The sequence below is a fragment of the Lissotriton helveticus genome, chromosome 1_1 (assembly GCF_964261635.1).
Source record: "Lissotriton helveticus chromosome 1_1, aLisHel1.1, whole genome shotgun sequence".
Lineage (NCBI taxonomy): Eukaryota > Metazoa > Chordata > Amphibia > Caudata > Salamandridae > Lissotriton > Lissotriton helveticus.
The window spans coordinates 1,792,296,751-1,792,313,056 of NC_136057.1; the positions used below are offsets into that span (position 1 = coordinate 1,792,296,751).

At 45.1% G+C, this 16,306-nt stretch overlaps 1 protein-coding gene across 1 annotated transcript in view; it reads right to left on the reverse strand.

The window, feature by feature from the left end:
* Positions 1–6,355: 6,355 nt before the first annotated feature.
* POFUT4 (protein O-fucosyltransferase 4) overlaps positions 6,356–16,306 on the reverse strand; it is a 57,888-nt gene continuing 47,937 nt past the window's right edge. Inside the window, exon 3 of the mRNA XM_078640628.1 lies at positions 6,356–8,791. Coding sequence (XP_078496754.1) covers positions 8,644–8,791 — 148 coding nt within the window. The 3' untranslated portion in view covers positions 6,356–8,643. The remainder of the gene's footprint in view (positions 8,792–16,306) is intronic.

A 16,306-nucleotide genomic window follows, 5' to 3' on the forward strand; every position in this document is an offset into this window, starting at 1 on the left:
GTTACTTAAGCTGACCTGACCCGCCCCATCACCCGGGAGTAGATTGCGGAAGCGATTAGCCTTATTTCCTTCGGCAAGACACCGGGTCCAGATGATATCCCCAATTATATAGTGTGCACTATCGGGACATTCTGGTCCCCCATCTTGCGGGTCTATATTGGGAAGCTGTGGAAAAAGGCTCCTTTCCCACGGAGATGGATATGGCCACTATTGTGGTTCTACCTAAATCCCAACCGCCCTCATCACGCTGTGCCGATTATCGCCCTATCTCACTCATTAACACAGAGATCAAACTGTTTGCCACAATCCTTGCCAGCGGCTTAAACCTCTCTTGTCCACTTGGTTTATCCCGACCAGTGCAGATTTATGCCCTCATGCAGCACCAGGCATTGTCTTCATCGACTGCAGTCCGCTTTGGCCCACAGTCATCTCCTCAACCCATATCTGGCGATTCTTCTTGTAGACTTTGAGAAGGCCTTTGACTCAGTGGACTGGGGGTTTCTTGGGGATGTTCTGGAAGGAACGGAGCTCGGTCCTCAGTTTCGGGCCATGGTTAGGGTTCTTTAGGCCCTCCCGCGAGCCAGGGTCCTAGTGAATGGGGTCTTGTCCGAGCCCTTTTCTAATCGCAGGAGAACGAGGCAGGGTTGTCCTCCATCCCCCCTGCTCTTCGCGTTGGTGATGGAGCCCTTGGCATCCCTGGTGCAGTCGTGTGGACACGTGCGTGGATAGGAATGGCCCCATAATGAACCGGATAAGATTGCCTCATCTACTTGGCGGACCCCGCCCGGTCAGGTCCCCATTGTCTTCGTGTTCTGCACTCCTTCGAGCGGGCCTCGGGTTGAACCCCGACAAGTCGGTTTTGGTTCCTCTCCTGTCTCCCGGGAATGCTTCGATTGGCAATCTGACATACCCCTGCGCCGCCTTTCCTTTAAATATCTGGGGATATGGATGACCTTGCTCCCTGAGCTGAGCTGGGCCCTCAATGTTACTCCCCTGGTGAAACGTGCCAAGGCAGACCTTCAGAAGTGGCAGTCGCTGCCCCTGAACCCCATGGGGAGGGTGGCTCTTTTTAAAATGATGGTGCTTCCCCGCTTCCTCTACGTTCTTCAAAACACCCCTATGTGTTTTTCTACAGCTTGGTTCCATGAGCTGGATGGTATGATTAATAAGTTTTAATGGGGAAAGGGTAGGTCTCGTCTGGCATTAAATACCTGCAGGATCCCTTCGTTTGATAGGGGGTCTAGGAATGACTCATCTATATTTATATTATCTCGCCACGCGACTTCTCCCTATACACGACTGGCTCAAAAGGGGTTGGTCTGACCCGGCATACAGACTCGAGCTGGGGGAGTTGGGCCTGGCCAAGATTTACTCCATGATGTACAGGGCTCCTATTCCTTCTTCCTACCAGCGGTGACACGTTCCGTGTTATTGGCCCGGCGGGCTGCACTGCGGCACACTAAATGGACACGCACACTGACCCAATGCACACCCTTGTGGCATGGGACCTGGCTCAACGACGTTAATGAGCTGCAAGGCTTCAAAGCATGGGAGCGGATAGGTATTTCGCATTTGGGGGACGTGTGGGTGGGGGATCATGTGTGCTCCTTCAGAGACCTTCAGAATAGATACTTGCTGCACCCGTCACAATTTTACAGGCATTTGCAACTGCGACACGCCATGCATATATACCTCACTACAGGCACACAGCTTCCTGATCACAACCCACCCGAAGCTCAGATAATACTTGGGGAGGGGAGGCATCTCCAGTATTTATCGTACACTGATCAACAACACACCTACTTCTTTAGACCGGCTGCAGGCTCGTTGGAGGACTGGGTTGGCCCCTTGGAGGAGGAAGACTGGCGCGACGCCCTTATGACTCCTAGAACAGTCACCGCATCCGCTAGGCTGCGCCTGGTGCAGCTCTATTATTTGCACACTGTATATCTCACCCCGGAGCGCCTCCATCGGGCAGGGTTCAGTTCGACCCCAGCCTGTAACAGGTGCGGTCACGAACCGGCCGACTTCCTGCATATGGGCCTGCCCCCACCTGGCGCGGTTCTTGGAGGAAATTGAAGAAGAACTCACCAAAATCCTGCGGTGTGAGGTCCCCCACGACCCAAAGCACACACTCTTGGGCATCACTGATGGGCTGGATGGGTCTAAGAATGAGAAGGTGTTTTTAACCACAGCTATGGTGGTCGCCAAGAGAGACATCACGGTCTCCTGGAAGTGCCCCAAGCCCCCGAGTGTCGGGCGGTGGCGGAGTGGGGTGGACTGGTGCGCCAGTTCGACCCCAGCCTGTAATTGGTGCGGTCACGAACCGGCCAACTTCGTACATATGGTATGGGCCTGCCACCGCTTGGCGCGGTTCTGGAACGAAATTGAAGAAGAACTCACCGAAATCCTGGGATGGGAGGTCCCCCACGACCCAAAGCACACACTCTTTGGGATCACTGATGGGCTGGATGGGTCTAGGAATGAGAAGGTGTTTCTAACCACAGCTATGGTGGTCGCCAAGAGAGACATCACGTTCTCCTGGAAGTGCCCTGAGCCCCCGAGTGTCAGGCGGTGGTGGAGTGGGGTGGACTGGTGCGCCACACAAGAGAGTTATGTATGAACTCATGGGTGTCCCAAGAAATGTCATAGAGTCTGGGGGAAATGGCTGGGGGTGGGGATTATTTTAAGAAATTGCGTTTTAACACTGTATGTAAGGTGGGTTGTGCATACTCCTATATGTAATCCTGGATTTTCAAGGGGTAGTGCTGGATGGCTGGCGTATTTCTTTTGCAAATCAATAAAAAAAATGTATTAAAAAAAAAGAACTCCATTGAACTGCTTGAAAGCCCAGAGAACATTGGACTCGCCCAAGGCCAAACGTACAACACTGGACACACTCTGGACCCCATCTTCTCCTCTAGCAAGAAGGTGAAACTTCAGCCACTGCACCCAACTCACAGGGACAGACCACTTCACTGTGTACTTGCACATCTCGGCACCGCAACCCACCACACTGAAAAAACCCAGCACACCCAGACGCAAACGGAATAAAGTGACGGAAACCTATTTGCTCAACATCCTCCATACCAACTGACCAGATAATATCAACAATCTAAACAACAATAGAAGGATATAAGAAAATTGAAACAGTTGGATCACAGATGGAGAAAACACCCTCGCCCCAATCAAGAACACTAAACAAAGAAGAACCAACAAGCAAGCCAGCTGGTACAATGATGACCTAGGAGAATACAAGCATTTCCGCATGCAATTGGAGAGAAAATTGAGAACCAGTCGAGAGACCGCAGTCAAAACAACCTATAAGGATGCACTCAAATGCTACCACCACCAGCTGCGAGAAACAAAGAAAAGGGCTAAGAGAATAGAACCCAGCTCCAACATCAAATACGTTTTCTCCATTGTTGAAGAAACCTCCAACCCAGGAGCTGCAACAAACACTATCAACCCCGCGCAAGCTCTGCAACAGCCTCTCTGACTTATTTTTTTTATTTATTTAAAGAGTTTTATATAGCGCTGGCTAGACCCAAAGGTATCGGAGCGCTTTACATGAGAATCAACAATGTATCAGAAAAAGATCAACAATTACACCATACATCAAAAAAATAGGCAATACATTAGGAGAGGAGGGAAAGGAGAGAGAAAAGTAGTGGAGGGGGCAGGGGGGTGAGAAAGGGAGGATAAGGGAAGAGACAACATGGAGAGACGAAAGGAAGTCTGTCTAAAGACCGACTGGGTAGGTGACGACCAAGGAGGGAGTCCACGGCCCATCTCCCCTATAGCTAAACCAGGTAGCTCCATCGGGCATCAGACAAAATAGTTCAGTCTCAATACATTGAGAGAGGAGAGAAGGAGAGACATAAATAGAGGGAGGATGCGGGAAGAGACGACAGGAGAGGCGAAAGGAAGTTTGGCTTAAGACCGACTGGGTAGGTGACGTCCAAGGAGTGAATCTCCGACCTGTCTCCCCATAGCGCTGGCTAGACCCGGAGGTATCAGAGCGCTTTAAATGAGGTTCCAGAATGTTACAAAGTTACATCTGTTACAAGTTACATTTGTTGCAAAAAAACATGCAAAGAGCATAGAAGACAAGATAAAATGAGTGTAAAAGGGTAAGGGAGTAAGGTAAAATGGTAGGAGGGAGATACGGAGGAGAGACGAAGGAAAGTCTGCCCAAAGTCCGGCTGGGTAGGTGACGGCCAAGGGGAAAGTCCACAGTCCATCTCCTCTATAGCTATCAAGGTAGCTCCACCGGGCATCGGCCAAACTGCTAGGTCTCAACGGTCAGTGGCAAGTTCACAGATTCCATGCCCTGATGGGTGAGCCGGATGGGGGATATGCTTGAGGTCTGGTCAATGTCCAATTGTGTCCAAAAGTAGTAGCACAACGTGGTAAAGGACCACTATGGCAGCCAGCCTGGGGTCAGGCAAGGGATTCTGCCCCTGGTGTTTCATTCTGCCAGTCCCCATTTTCATCTTTCCCCTATGTATTCACAGGGCCCTAAGGTTAGTCGCGCAGCTTCTCGAGGTGTCCGTTAGGCTGTTTCAGTAGGAGACTTCTCCTCGATGCCTATTCAGGCGCCATTTAGGGTCCGATTGCCCACAAACTGTTCTTTGCAACTTCAACCCTGAGCCCAACTTATCAGACTTCATCGGACAGGTAACCAACATCACCAAGGACAAACACCTGACAGACTGGAACCCTCTCACCTACGAAAGAAAGCATAGCCATAATCCTGAAGACGGTATACTCGGACCCCCACAGACCGATGCCCCATCACATCTACAACTTAGGAGGAACCATGATCAGCGACGTGCCCACAGCCGTTATGAACACATCTATCAAAACTGCTACTTTCCCGTAGAAATGGAAGCACACCGAGGTCAACGCACTCCTCAAGAAACCATCAGCCGAACACTGCACACTCAGCAACTGCCACCCCATCTCGATGCTACAATCCCATCCAAAGTCTTAGAGAAAATGATAAACTAGCCACTCTCTAGCCACTCTCCAGCCACTTTGAGCTACAACACCTTCTGGACAGCTCTCAATCAGGCTTCCGCAGCACCTAAACTGCCCTCATCGCGACAACAGATGACATTTTTGAACAAGGACAAACAGCAGCACTCATACCACTCGCCTCTCTGCAGCCTTCAATACCATTTCACACTCTCATCATGAGACTTCAAGACAAAAGAATACCAGGACCAGCACTCTAATGGAAATTCTCATTCCTCAGAGGAAGAACTCAACTTGAAAGACTCTCACTATTCACCTCGGAGCCGAAGGAACACAGCTGCGGGGTCTTGCAAGGCTCATCACTCAGCCTCACTCCCTTCAACATGTTCTTGACACCGCTGGCTTACATTAGGACATATGAGTGGGAACAGTCCCCTATGCCGACAACACACAGCCCATCTTACATCTAACTGAAGAAACCAATACCTCCAAATCCAACTATGCAAACTGAATGACCAGTGTGGTTACCTGGATGCGTGAAGACTGCCTGAAGCTCAACATGGACAAGACAGAAGTAATGCTTTTCAGGAACACAAGCTCACCCTGGGACTCCTCCTGGTGGCCCAAGGAACTAGGACCCATGCCCACCCCAATGGACCACACCAGAATCCTAGGACTTATACTGGACAACAAACTCACCATGGAATCACACATCAATGTCGTCACCTCCTCCTGCTTTCACATCCTACATATGCAGCGGAAAATCTTCAAGTTGCTCTCACTGAACACCAGACACACCATCGCGCAGGCCCTCATAATGAGCTGTACATGGCAACACACTATGCAAGAATCTCAACTCACCTACTCTGCAGACTCAAAACTACCCAAAATGCTGCTGCCAGACTTCCTCAACCTTTTCTTTTAATAAAGACTTCTCATGTATACCCATATAGTTTTCCTTTGAGCTGTCTTTTTTTCTTTCAGTGTGGGTGGAATACATAAAATGTGCCAAGAGATAATAAAGTATTTACTTACTTGTAATGTTCAATGCTCTGAGTCCAAGCTTTCTTTTTCCTGGCACAGTTCCCACCCTCAAACCTTACTTTTTGGGTACATTTCGTACTTTTACACTTCCAACAATCATTGACTTAGGTACAAGGCGTCCTTTTTTGGGGGAGTGTCGAAGGATATGGAGGACAGAACAGCAACATCATGGAAAAGGAATAAAGACTTCAGCGATTTCAATGAAAAAAAGTATTTCTGCAGTAGTGTATTCACTAGGGTGGTCTGTCCAGAAGGTGGAACACCTAGATTAAGCGAGAACTGGGACAAAGAAAACTTAGACTCAGGATAACGAAGAAATCAGAGCCGTTCAAAACAGACATTTGAGTTAATGTTCCTTCATCTTTAAGCTGCGGACAACATTTTCCACTGAGAAATAGGAAAAACGCTAAATGTTTAAGCTTTAAGGAGTTTCAATTGGGAAGTTCAAACAATAAAATGAAACAACATTTTCAGCATGGCTTCCTAATAAAATGCCTCTCGCAGCAGCTGAACAGAGAGCACTTATTAGAGGGGATTGTAATGATCCAACATGTAGAAGGGGCATTCGTAAGGGTGCCTTAATAGTGTGACAACTGAAAGAAAAGCACTAACCAGCATTACCATTTCTTCTCTAAACATATTTGCCTGAATTAATTACATCATAAATGAAGTCGGTATTTAGTGTGCGCTGTGCATTTCTCTAGGGAGCTCAAGCAAAGGATCTCCAATAAAGTGCCCTCTTGCTGGGCCCGACAGGCATCGCAGCGCCAGCCTGGCAAGGAGCAGCGCCCGATGATGAAGCATATCACCTTCGGGTGAGTGAGGGCAACTTTGCTTACAAGCTCATACTTCTTTGGGAACCGACGTTCAGCCAGGGATAATCTCTCTGGGGGCAGCCACATTTCAGAACACTATACTTATATTGCATTGTGATACTTTGGGAGAGTGTATACTGGACTGTCAGTCTCCCTGTCCTCCTTTCTATTTGCATTCCTCTAGGGAGACATGATTGCACTGGATAGCTAGAAAAGATTTTTTTTATGATGGCCCAAGTTTAAATTTAAGAAAGTTGTTTGACACCTTCATTATTGTAAACCGAGCACTTCATTTGGTCAAAGACTATATTTGTAAGTTAAGTAATGGAAGGCAAACTATAAATAAAAATAGGGTGGCTTGCCCCACAATACAGTCAGTTTGATGTCAGTTGTGGCCATTTGTGTAACTATGAATTACTAATCATCAATGCTAAATATTCCCTTCAACAACAAAGCTTTGTTAGACAATTACTATGGACAATTTGAAGGTTAGTCCATTCGAACAAACGGTCACCTGCTACAAAATGTCCTTTCAATGCTTGAAATTGTCCTTATATTATATTGAGAAAAACTCCCACAGTCCCATATGGTCAGTTGGTGGCATATATTTTAGGCCACATATTATCTCTGCCAGCTCAACCACTAGGGATCTTTTTGGTTGTACATGAGATGTCAAATCTACACAATGAGAGGGTTATTAAGTCAAGAACAATCACCTTCTGCTATGTCTTTTAAACACAGTGGTTACATCATTATCATACAATTGCTTTATCTATCATCTTTAACTTGCCTTTTGTTCAGGCCTTTATGTTTGGCTTTTTCATATCTTTTCAACAGACAAAATGGTGACGGGTCTTTTTCTATTATATAGGCGGTGGAGTAGTATTCACCATTCTGTGAAACATTGAAAATAATTTTATGATATTGGGGCACCCCACAATGATGCTATACATTTTGTTTCCAGACCACCCACCACTCTACTTTAAAGAATCTACAAAGGGTGGTCCTGAATGCGGACACACTTAACAATTTCCACTGAAACGTGCGTTGACCTGTCTACAATGGCTTTCAGCTGGCAACATAATCATGGACATTCATGAAGGGCTCTCTCTGTGACCCCAAAACTGTATGCCAACTAAGGCTGGGAAGTGTGTGTATGGATGTGATGTGATGTGTGAGTGCGCTAATGTGGTGTTGTGTGGAAGGTTAGGATGAGAGTGTGGTTGAAGTATGGGGATATATTGTATATTTCAATGTGCACGCAAATTTTAATAACATGATACATCTGAAACAAACATGTCATGTATGTAGCAATTGTATTTTTGTATATTTGCACTTTATAAAGGTCTAGTAGTTTCACTGACGTCTTAATTTTTGTATAATTGATGATTTTTTTTTTTTTAAATAGTTGGTCTTTCATAGATGAAAATAAGAATGAATTGAATAATATAATAAAATGAACAATAAATATAAATGGATGTTTGACTGATCTGTATAGCAGCGGGTAGCCCACAGAGCTAATGTTAGCCGCTAGCGAAAGTACATAGGTCGGTGGGAGTTTTTCTCAGCTCCCTGACCTATAAATGAACCCTAGGTGGGTACCTTCCTTTTTGGAATTGAAACTGTCCTTATTAAGAGTCAAGATTTCGGGGTCCTTGATTGAACAACACATTGTGAAAATCCTGCAGTCATCCATAGTGTCGTCCTGAGCATCACCTTTTGAAAGCGTGTGCTGTGCCTACAAGTAACCTGATGGAAGCAATCTCTTAATTGCACATTTTGTAACAAAAAGTATGGTGAGAGATCAATGCTGTGTGTTGTGTCTCGTGAATATGTCATGCATGTAATCCCAAAATCTCCCCAGCTCAGTCTCGTTCTGGCGAAGCATGGCACTGAGAGCTTCAGCCTGGTCAAGGCTCTGCCAGTAATCCTGGAGCCACATCTGCTTCCAGCTGAAACAAAATAAAAAATATGTAAAAACAGAATATAACAAAATATAGAACAGTGTAAGAAGTAGAAACAAATTAGAGCATGCAAGAAGTTTTGTAGAGCTGCGGTTCTTAATCTTGTGACTTCTGTGGACCCCCACTGAATCATTAATGGAATCCAGGGACCCTCAACGGAGTCATTATTGAAAGCCGGGGACCCCAGGCCCCAGTTTTTTCTACGATTTAAACCTCAAAACGATACACAAAAAACATATAAACAAGTATACACCAAACAATTGCTCACAAATTTAAATATTTTGTTTAGATCATAATAAAATATAGAAAGTGCTTTTAATTTTTCAATGTTGTGTCTTCATTTATTCATTTTATTATTAGTCAGCCTTATTGACCACCTGGGGTCCCCCAAGCCACAGGTTAAGAACCACTACCGTAGTTCACCCAAGGGTAGGGTGATCGTTCCCAGATGGGGAGAGGATGTAGCCTTACGGCTAGAGCGGTCGATGTCAAAGCTGGGGAACCGGGTTCGAGTCGCGGCAACGATGCTCAACATCCTGTGATTCTGGGCAAATCACTTAATCTCCCCTTGCCAAACAAAAAAGATGAATGGGACCTTGTGTAACAAAACTGGTGCTTTGTAAGGCGCTCTGATACCAGATATCTTTGGGTCTAGTTCGCACTATATAAAACTCTTTAAAACATTTCTAAAAACACTGTCACTGAATCACCTATTAGTAGCAAGTCTGCAGAAAGCCTTCGTGTCTTGAGTTTGTCACATATAGATCCTCTGACTTTGATGAACACAATGACTGTAACCTCTCAAATTAAACCGGTTCTTATACGCTAAATAATAACAAAAAAAGTCATTTAGATGCAAAGGAGATGGTTTACTAACATCAGTGCCCAAAAGGGCGTTGTGACATCCATTACTGTGTCAAATACTAATCACGGACCGGTTTGTTGCAGAGAGGAGGTGACTTTTTCCCTGAAACTTGTAACATTAACTCCATAACATGTATATAGTCTTAGCTCTAACGTTACACAATCACCTTTTTGTTACCAAACCTAGTAATTTCCATGTTCTCGTTCATTCTACTTTTCTGTACGTCTGTTGTGGTGGGTGCAATGCTTATTGATAATCTGAACTATTCAAATGCCGATATATAGGCCCTGCAAGTGGCTAAATAAAAGAAACGTTGGCAAAGTAAATAGGTCTTGCCTATGCGATTGTGTTTTAACCATGTTGTACACCAGGGTGGCTGCTGTTCAGCGTGGCCAAAACTTAGTGGTGTGGCGTACGGTGGGGTAGATTGGACTGGGGTAGAGTGGGTTAGAGTGGAATTGCGTAGCCTGGGGGTAGAGTGCAGTGGGATTGATAGGCGCAGACTGGAATGGGGGTAGAGTGGGGTAGAATGGAGTGGGGTAGATTGGGGTACTTTGGAGTGCAAGAATTGGGTAGGTTAGCATGATAGGTTGGAGTAGGGTAAATTGAAATTGGGTATATTGGGTTGGAGTAGATGGGAGTGGAATGGTGTAGATTGGTTTGGATATACTGGGGTAAATTTAGTGGAGTAGGGTAGATTGAGAAAGAGTGGATCGCAGTGACTGGGATAGATTGAAGTGGGGAGACTGGGTTAGACTAGAGTGGAATAGAGTGGGTAGATTAGAAAGGAGTGGGGTAGATAAGGGTGGATTAGGGAAGATTGGAGTGAGATAGACAGCAGTGAGGTAGACTGTTGTAGAGTGGGGTGGATTGGATTGGAGTACAGTGGAGTGGAGTTGGATAGAGTGGTGGGGGGTAGATTGGGATGGGTAGACCAGTGTGGGGTAGATTGGAGTGGACTGAAGTAGTCTAGAGTGGAGTACTTGGGATAGATTGTAGTGGGGCGGATTGGATGGGGTAAATTGGAGTAGGTAGGGGTAAGGTAGGCTGGAGTGGGGTGGATTTGGGTGGAGTGGAGTAGATGTGAGTGGTAGAGTGGGGTAGATTGGGTAGAGTAGAATGGAGTGTGGTAGACTGGGGGTGGAATGGAGTTGGATAGATTAGGGTGGAGTTGAGTTTGGAGTGGAGTGAGAATGATTGGGGGAAGAGTGTAATTGGGTGGATTGGAATGGAGTGGTTGGATTGGAGTGGGTAGATTGGGGTACAGTAGAATAGGGTAGCCTGGAGTGGAGTTGGATAGAATGAAGTGATATAGACTGGGGGAAGAGTGGAGTGGAGTAGGGTAGATTGGAATGGAGTTGGGTAGAATGGAGTGGGTAGTGTGGGATGGGGTAGATTGCAGCAGGGTGAGATGAAGATGGATCGAATGGGGTAAACTGGAGGAGAGTGGAGTAATTGGATTTGGGTAGACTGGAGTGGGGTAGATTAGGATGGGGTAGATTGGGATAGGGTGGACTGGGTGGAGTAGGTTTGATGTGTGGTAGAGTGGAGTGGGATAGACTAGGGAAGTGGAGTAGATTGGAATGATGTGGCGTAGATAGGAGGGGAGTAGAGTGGAGGAGATTGAGGTAGATTGGAGTAGGGAGTGGGTAGACTAAATTGGGATAGATTGGGGTGGAGTGGGTTTGAATGGGGTGGAGTAGGGTAGATTGGAGTTTGGTAGATTGGGGAAGAGTGGTGTGCAGTAGATTGGAGTAGAGAGGAGTAGATTGGAGTTGAGTAGGGTACATTGGAGTGGAGAGCAGATTGGCGTGGGGTAGATTAGGGAGAGTGGGGTAGATTGGAGTGTGATAGACTGGATGGATTATGGTGGGGTAGACTGGACTGAAGTGAGGTAGACTGGAATGGGGTCGACTGGATGAGATAGATAGGAGTGGGATTGTTTGGAGTGGGGTAGGTTGGAGTGGAGAGGTCTATCACCAGGAGTCAGAAGTCAGGATGCCAAAACCCAAAGTCTCAGTTGCCTACAGGAAGTCTCTGCCCTTGTTAGTATGTTTGCAGTAGATCCCAAACTTGCTCAACTCTCCCTGCTAAACCCAGACATGCGCAGGACTACTCGCACAAGTTAGCTGGAAAGAGAGGGCAGGCCGGTCACGTCTGGCAGACTATTTTTTCCACTACTGATTTTCTTGATACCCCAGCTGTTTTAGAGGTACTGAATAAAACAAACAAAAAAGTGTCCCGTAACAAGCGAAAGCTTAACCCTAAAAAGTGCCTTTTGTTTCAAATAAGCAGACTTTATAATCCGCTGTGAAAACTTCACATTGAGGGTCTGTTTTTCAGTGCAAACTCAATGTTAGATTGTAAACAAAACAAACAATGTGCACATGGAAAATAAAAAGGAACAAAATTAAACATTCCAAAAACACAGGCTGATCGAAAAGCAACTAAAAAACAAAAAATAAGTTGCAGCCAAACACACAGACGCCAATGCCCGGCAGGAGAGAAGTTGTGGCGTAACCTCAAGAGCTACCGACTTCGGATCTGGGGAACCAGGTTAGAGTCTCGGTGTTGGTAAAAGTGTGCTTTCAAAAACAACTTAAATATATGACGATTGTTCGTCACTAAAACAATGGCAAGGAAACAACAAAACAAGGAATGCCGGGGAAAAAAAACTACTCGACACGTTACCCATTGCTATGTCCAACCAGGAGGAACAGTGAACACATTGGATGGCCAACAAAAAGGAACAATAGTGAAATCCGATGGGAGAGAACCAAGCACCCTAAGCAGGGAAAATTACAAGCAATGCACTGTCGCAAGGATCCTACTCTCACAAAGAACTGTGCACTTGGAACCTCAGTGAATTAGGGTGTGCCAAAACTCACCTTAGTACCCAAAATCCCCTACCAGACTAGCAATCAGTGTCTCATTGGTTCTTCCATACCCCCAATGATTTAGACAACCCAGAACATGGACTTAGAACACCTCAGGTAACGTGGAACACATGAACACTCTTTCGTTATACCAACATATCAATCCAGAACAAGGAGTAAATGAAGACACGTGCAAGTTTGAAATGTTTATTTCTAATGCCGTGTTCTCAGGCGCAGTATCTTAGCTAATACAAGTAAACATATTATAAGCAACAAGGTTATCAGCATAGTTACTAGTCCATAAAATACAAAGGGAGAAAGCATGTTAAAATACGAAAGGGAAGAAGGCTAAATGGCACCTAAGTCTTACCCTCCCTTGCTAGTATATTATATTATATCTAAAGAAGGTCTCTTTGGGTTTTAGAAGGGTGGCCCCATACCTCTGATCCTAGTGGAAAGGGATCACATCATCTTCCACCAGCTCTCTGCATGCGAATATTCATCAAGTGTGTGTGCATGCTCTGCGCAGTGCATTATTAAACGCGCCTAAAGCCAGAGTTGGCCGCAGCTGCATATGTGTTATGTCTAGAAAGTGCGCAGATCAGACCTCACAACAACCACTGTGTTGAAATAACTTTGAAGGCCTCGGCACTCACTGTTCAGACATAGCTTACCAAGCAAAGCTGATACAATAGCAAAACATATTATTCTTGTGTGAAGCAAAATATTCTACTCGGCTCAAAGCTCTAATAACAACATGTGCCGTGTGCAGAAGCAGCAGAAAGGTAAAATGGCGTTTAAACTTTTAATAAGCTCATGCTAACTTGACACAGTGTGAAGGCAAAGCATATCTATATGACACGCTCCCTTGATCCGAGCACGGAATGCAGAGTTCAAGAACAACAGTCAACTCAAATTTGCGCAAATTAAAACAATTAAAAAAATTAGTCTTTCAAAATTCGTATAGTCAAGCAAATGTAGTCATAGGCCATAGCAAAGCCAATAGGCCTGGGGCAGAGAAGTTTTCATATGCTAGAAAAAATAATAATAATAAAAAAAATGTTCTTTGTCCAATAAATGACGATGACACACCTCATCCTAACATCGAATATGCAAAATATGCAGCAACAGCCTTCAATAGGAAGTCACTGTTCTCATCCGAAAACAGTTCAGCCATCCAATTTAACAGTGGGAAAGAACATACATGATCTTCAATTACCGGAGCCTCTAGCACCATCAGAGGACAACTCGGTGGGTTCTCAATGAAGCTGTATGCCAAGAAATCTTGCGCCGCTGCGAATACATTCCAACGACCCAGTATTCCATGCATCGATGCAAAGGCCATAATCCCTCCGTCAGAACAAAGCAATTCATGAGCAACTAAGGGGCTCGTAAGCTGGTTATAGTCCACATCGGGAGACACCGTATTGCAGAGACAAATCCAGGGCCCAGTCGAAATCGCAACTCAGGCAATGAAAAACAGGCTGGACACATGTAAAGTAGGAAAACCGAAACGATAATCCATAAACTGCACTTAAGGTTGCAAGAGGCAGCGCTCCATAGAACTCAAGCATTTTGTTGCGAAACAGCACCAGACGTGACAGTTCGTCTCGAAACACAGGACGTGCATCCATTTTGAATTAAACAAAACAGCAAAAGAACGCCTGCAGCCAGAGCCAGTAGTATGGGAAATCCACCAAATAGGCTGGAAAAGATCGAATGAAAGAAAGCAGGAAAGACCCCGAATATAGTTTGAAATGAAGTCACAAGGTCACTACTAACCAGTTTAAAAAAGTGCGCAGCCCCGTTGTGGAGGATGCATTAACGATTGTGTGAACTATTTCACCGAAATGCAAGGGCAAGTCAGTATTTAATAAAGCATGCACCTCTGTGCGGGTGTTAGCCACGTGAAGGACAAATGTTTCACGAGCAGATGTGAGGGCAACTTCTTTTTGGGACAATAGAGCTCTTATGCGACTCATCTTATTGAACTCTGCTTTCAAGGTCGGAATCTTGGGCCAGATGGAAACCTCAAGTTTCCCATGCGAGGGTGGATACATTACATTCTTACAGCAAACCACACGCCCACTGACGGTAACGACATAAGCAATTGCTTTTATTAACCCACAGCAATCTTCATTGTTTAATAGTAAATAACTACCATTTGCCAGTAATGTGAATGTGGGAACGATAGCAGGCACGGGGGTACCTTTCAAAATACAGGCTAAATTTGGCTCGTTCTGATTACAGGAGCCATGTAATTGGATATGTCTACACATTAATGAGTGATCCGGTGTTTCAGTGCATTCTTCACCATTCAAATAAACTTCCTTGCCCTCCCTAAGGCATCTATATGTAAAAGGAAGCGACCAGGCTTCATAGAGATAAGAACTTCCAAGAGGCTCGTATCTACCAATGGCAAAGTACTTCATACAGCCTTTGAACTCGAACAGAGGAAACGGGAGAGTTATCAATCCGTGGATAAGCCACTTTGCAGTATTGGCCTCTGCCACAGAAAACGGTAAAGGCTCCAACCTCTCAATGTGTAACATGGAAAAAGATGCATCCTTCATTGAAAGTAAACGCTGCTTGTCAGTCAGATTAAACGGGGCAAACAGGGAAGAGGTATTCATGTAATGCCATGGCACTTTTCCTGCCTTAAGGGTCTGCAGGGTCCAAGCAAACTGCATAATCGAACGCAATTGATTTTGACCATGGTACAATGCAGATACTTCATCTTGCACAATATCAACAACAGATGACACAATATTATCCAACGTGTAAATGCGGGAAGAAAGCGTGTTAATGCTATTATCTACAACTGCTCGCACTTTTTCTAATTTAGCTTGATCTATAGCTCTAAGGCGGGTAGCCGCCTCAATCTGGGATGTTTTCCAGAATTCGTTATAAACAGCATATATCCATCTTTTAGATATACCTTTCGTCGGGCCTTTTATGAAATCATTCAGATCAACATCGTCGGTCAGTTTAGATAAATGCTGTTTAACTGACGCCAAGGTAGAATGTTTGAGCCAATTCTGACATAATTTTTCTATAAAATAGGTAGTCACAGAATGGTCACTTTCAAAACGGGGATCCACCCTGACCTGTGTAAAGCCTTGAGCTAAACCCAGAAAACGATGCTGGCACGAGTCAGGACTTCTGTGTCAGAGCAACCAGCCATTGGGATATGTTAAAAGAAGAATTTAGCAACAGAGTTTGCAACCGTCGGATTGAAAATTTTGTAGTATTACCCCAACCTGAATATTCTTCTAAGTCAGAAAAAGAAGGAGCGTTTAATTTTTTAGTAGTAGCCAATCCAAAGCATGTCGTCTGTGAAATTGTAGAATTCAAAAACAACATATGATTCGGGATGAGACCTGCACGGTGCAAAGCGTCAGTACCTTGCACTTGCCAGCTTTTAGAACCCCAAACTGATTTAAGGTCAATGGTATCCATCCACAACTCGTAGCCCCCAACAGCTAACTGGTCTAGAAAGGACTTGGAGTACAATAATTTAGTATCGGTAAGTCTAACTTTGGATGTGGACTTTTCGGTCATTTTAAAATAAAATGCATTGGGATTTGACTGATTAAAATCTGTAAAATAAGTCAACCTTTTCAAAATGGAAGCAGAACTGCCTTGTATAGGAGCTGGACAGTGTTCCCACTGGGTATAATTGACCGTGTGCCTCTTGGTATTTGTCTTATGCAGATAGTGATTGCCAAAATGTTGATAACAATACAAATCACCGTAATTGGC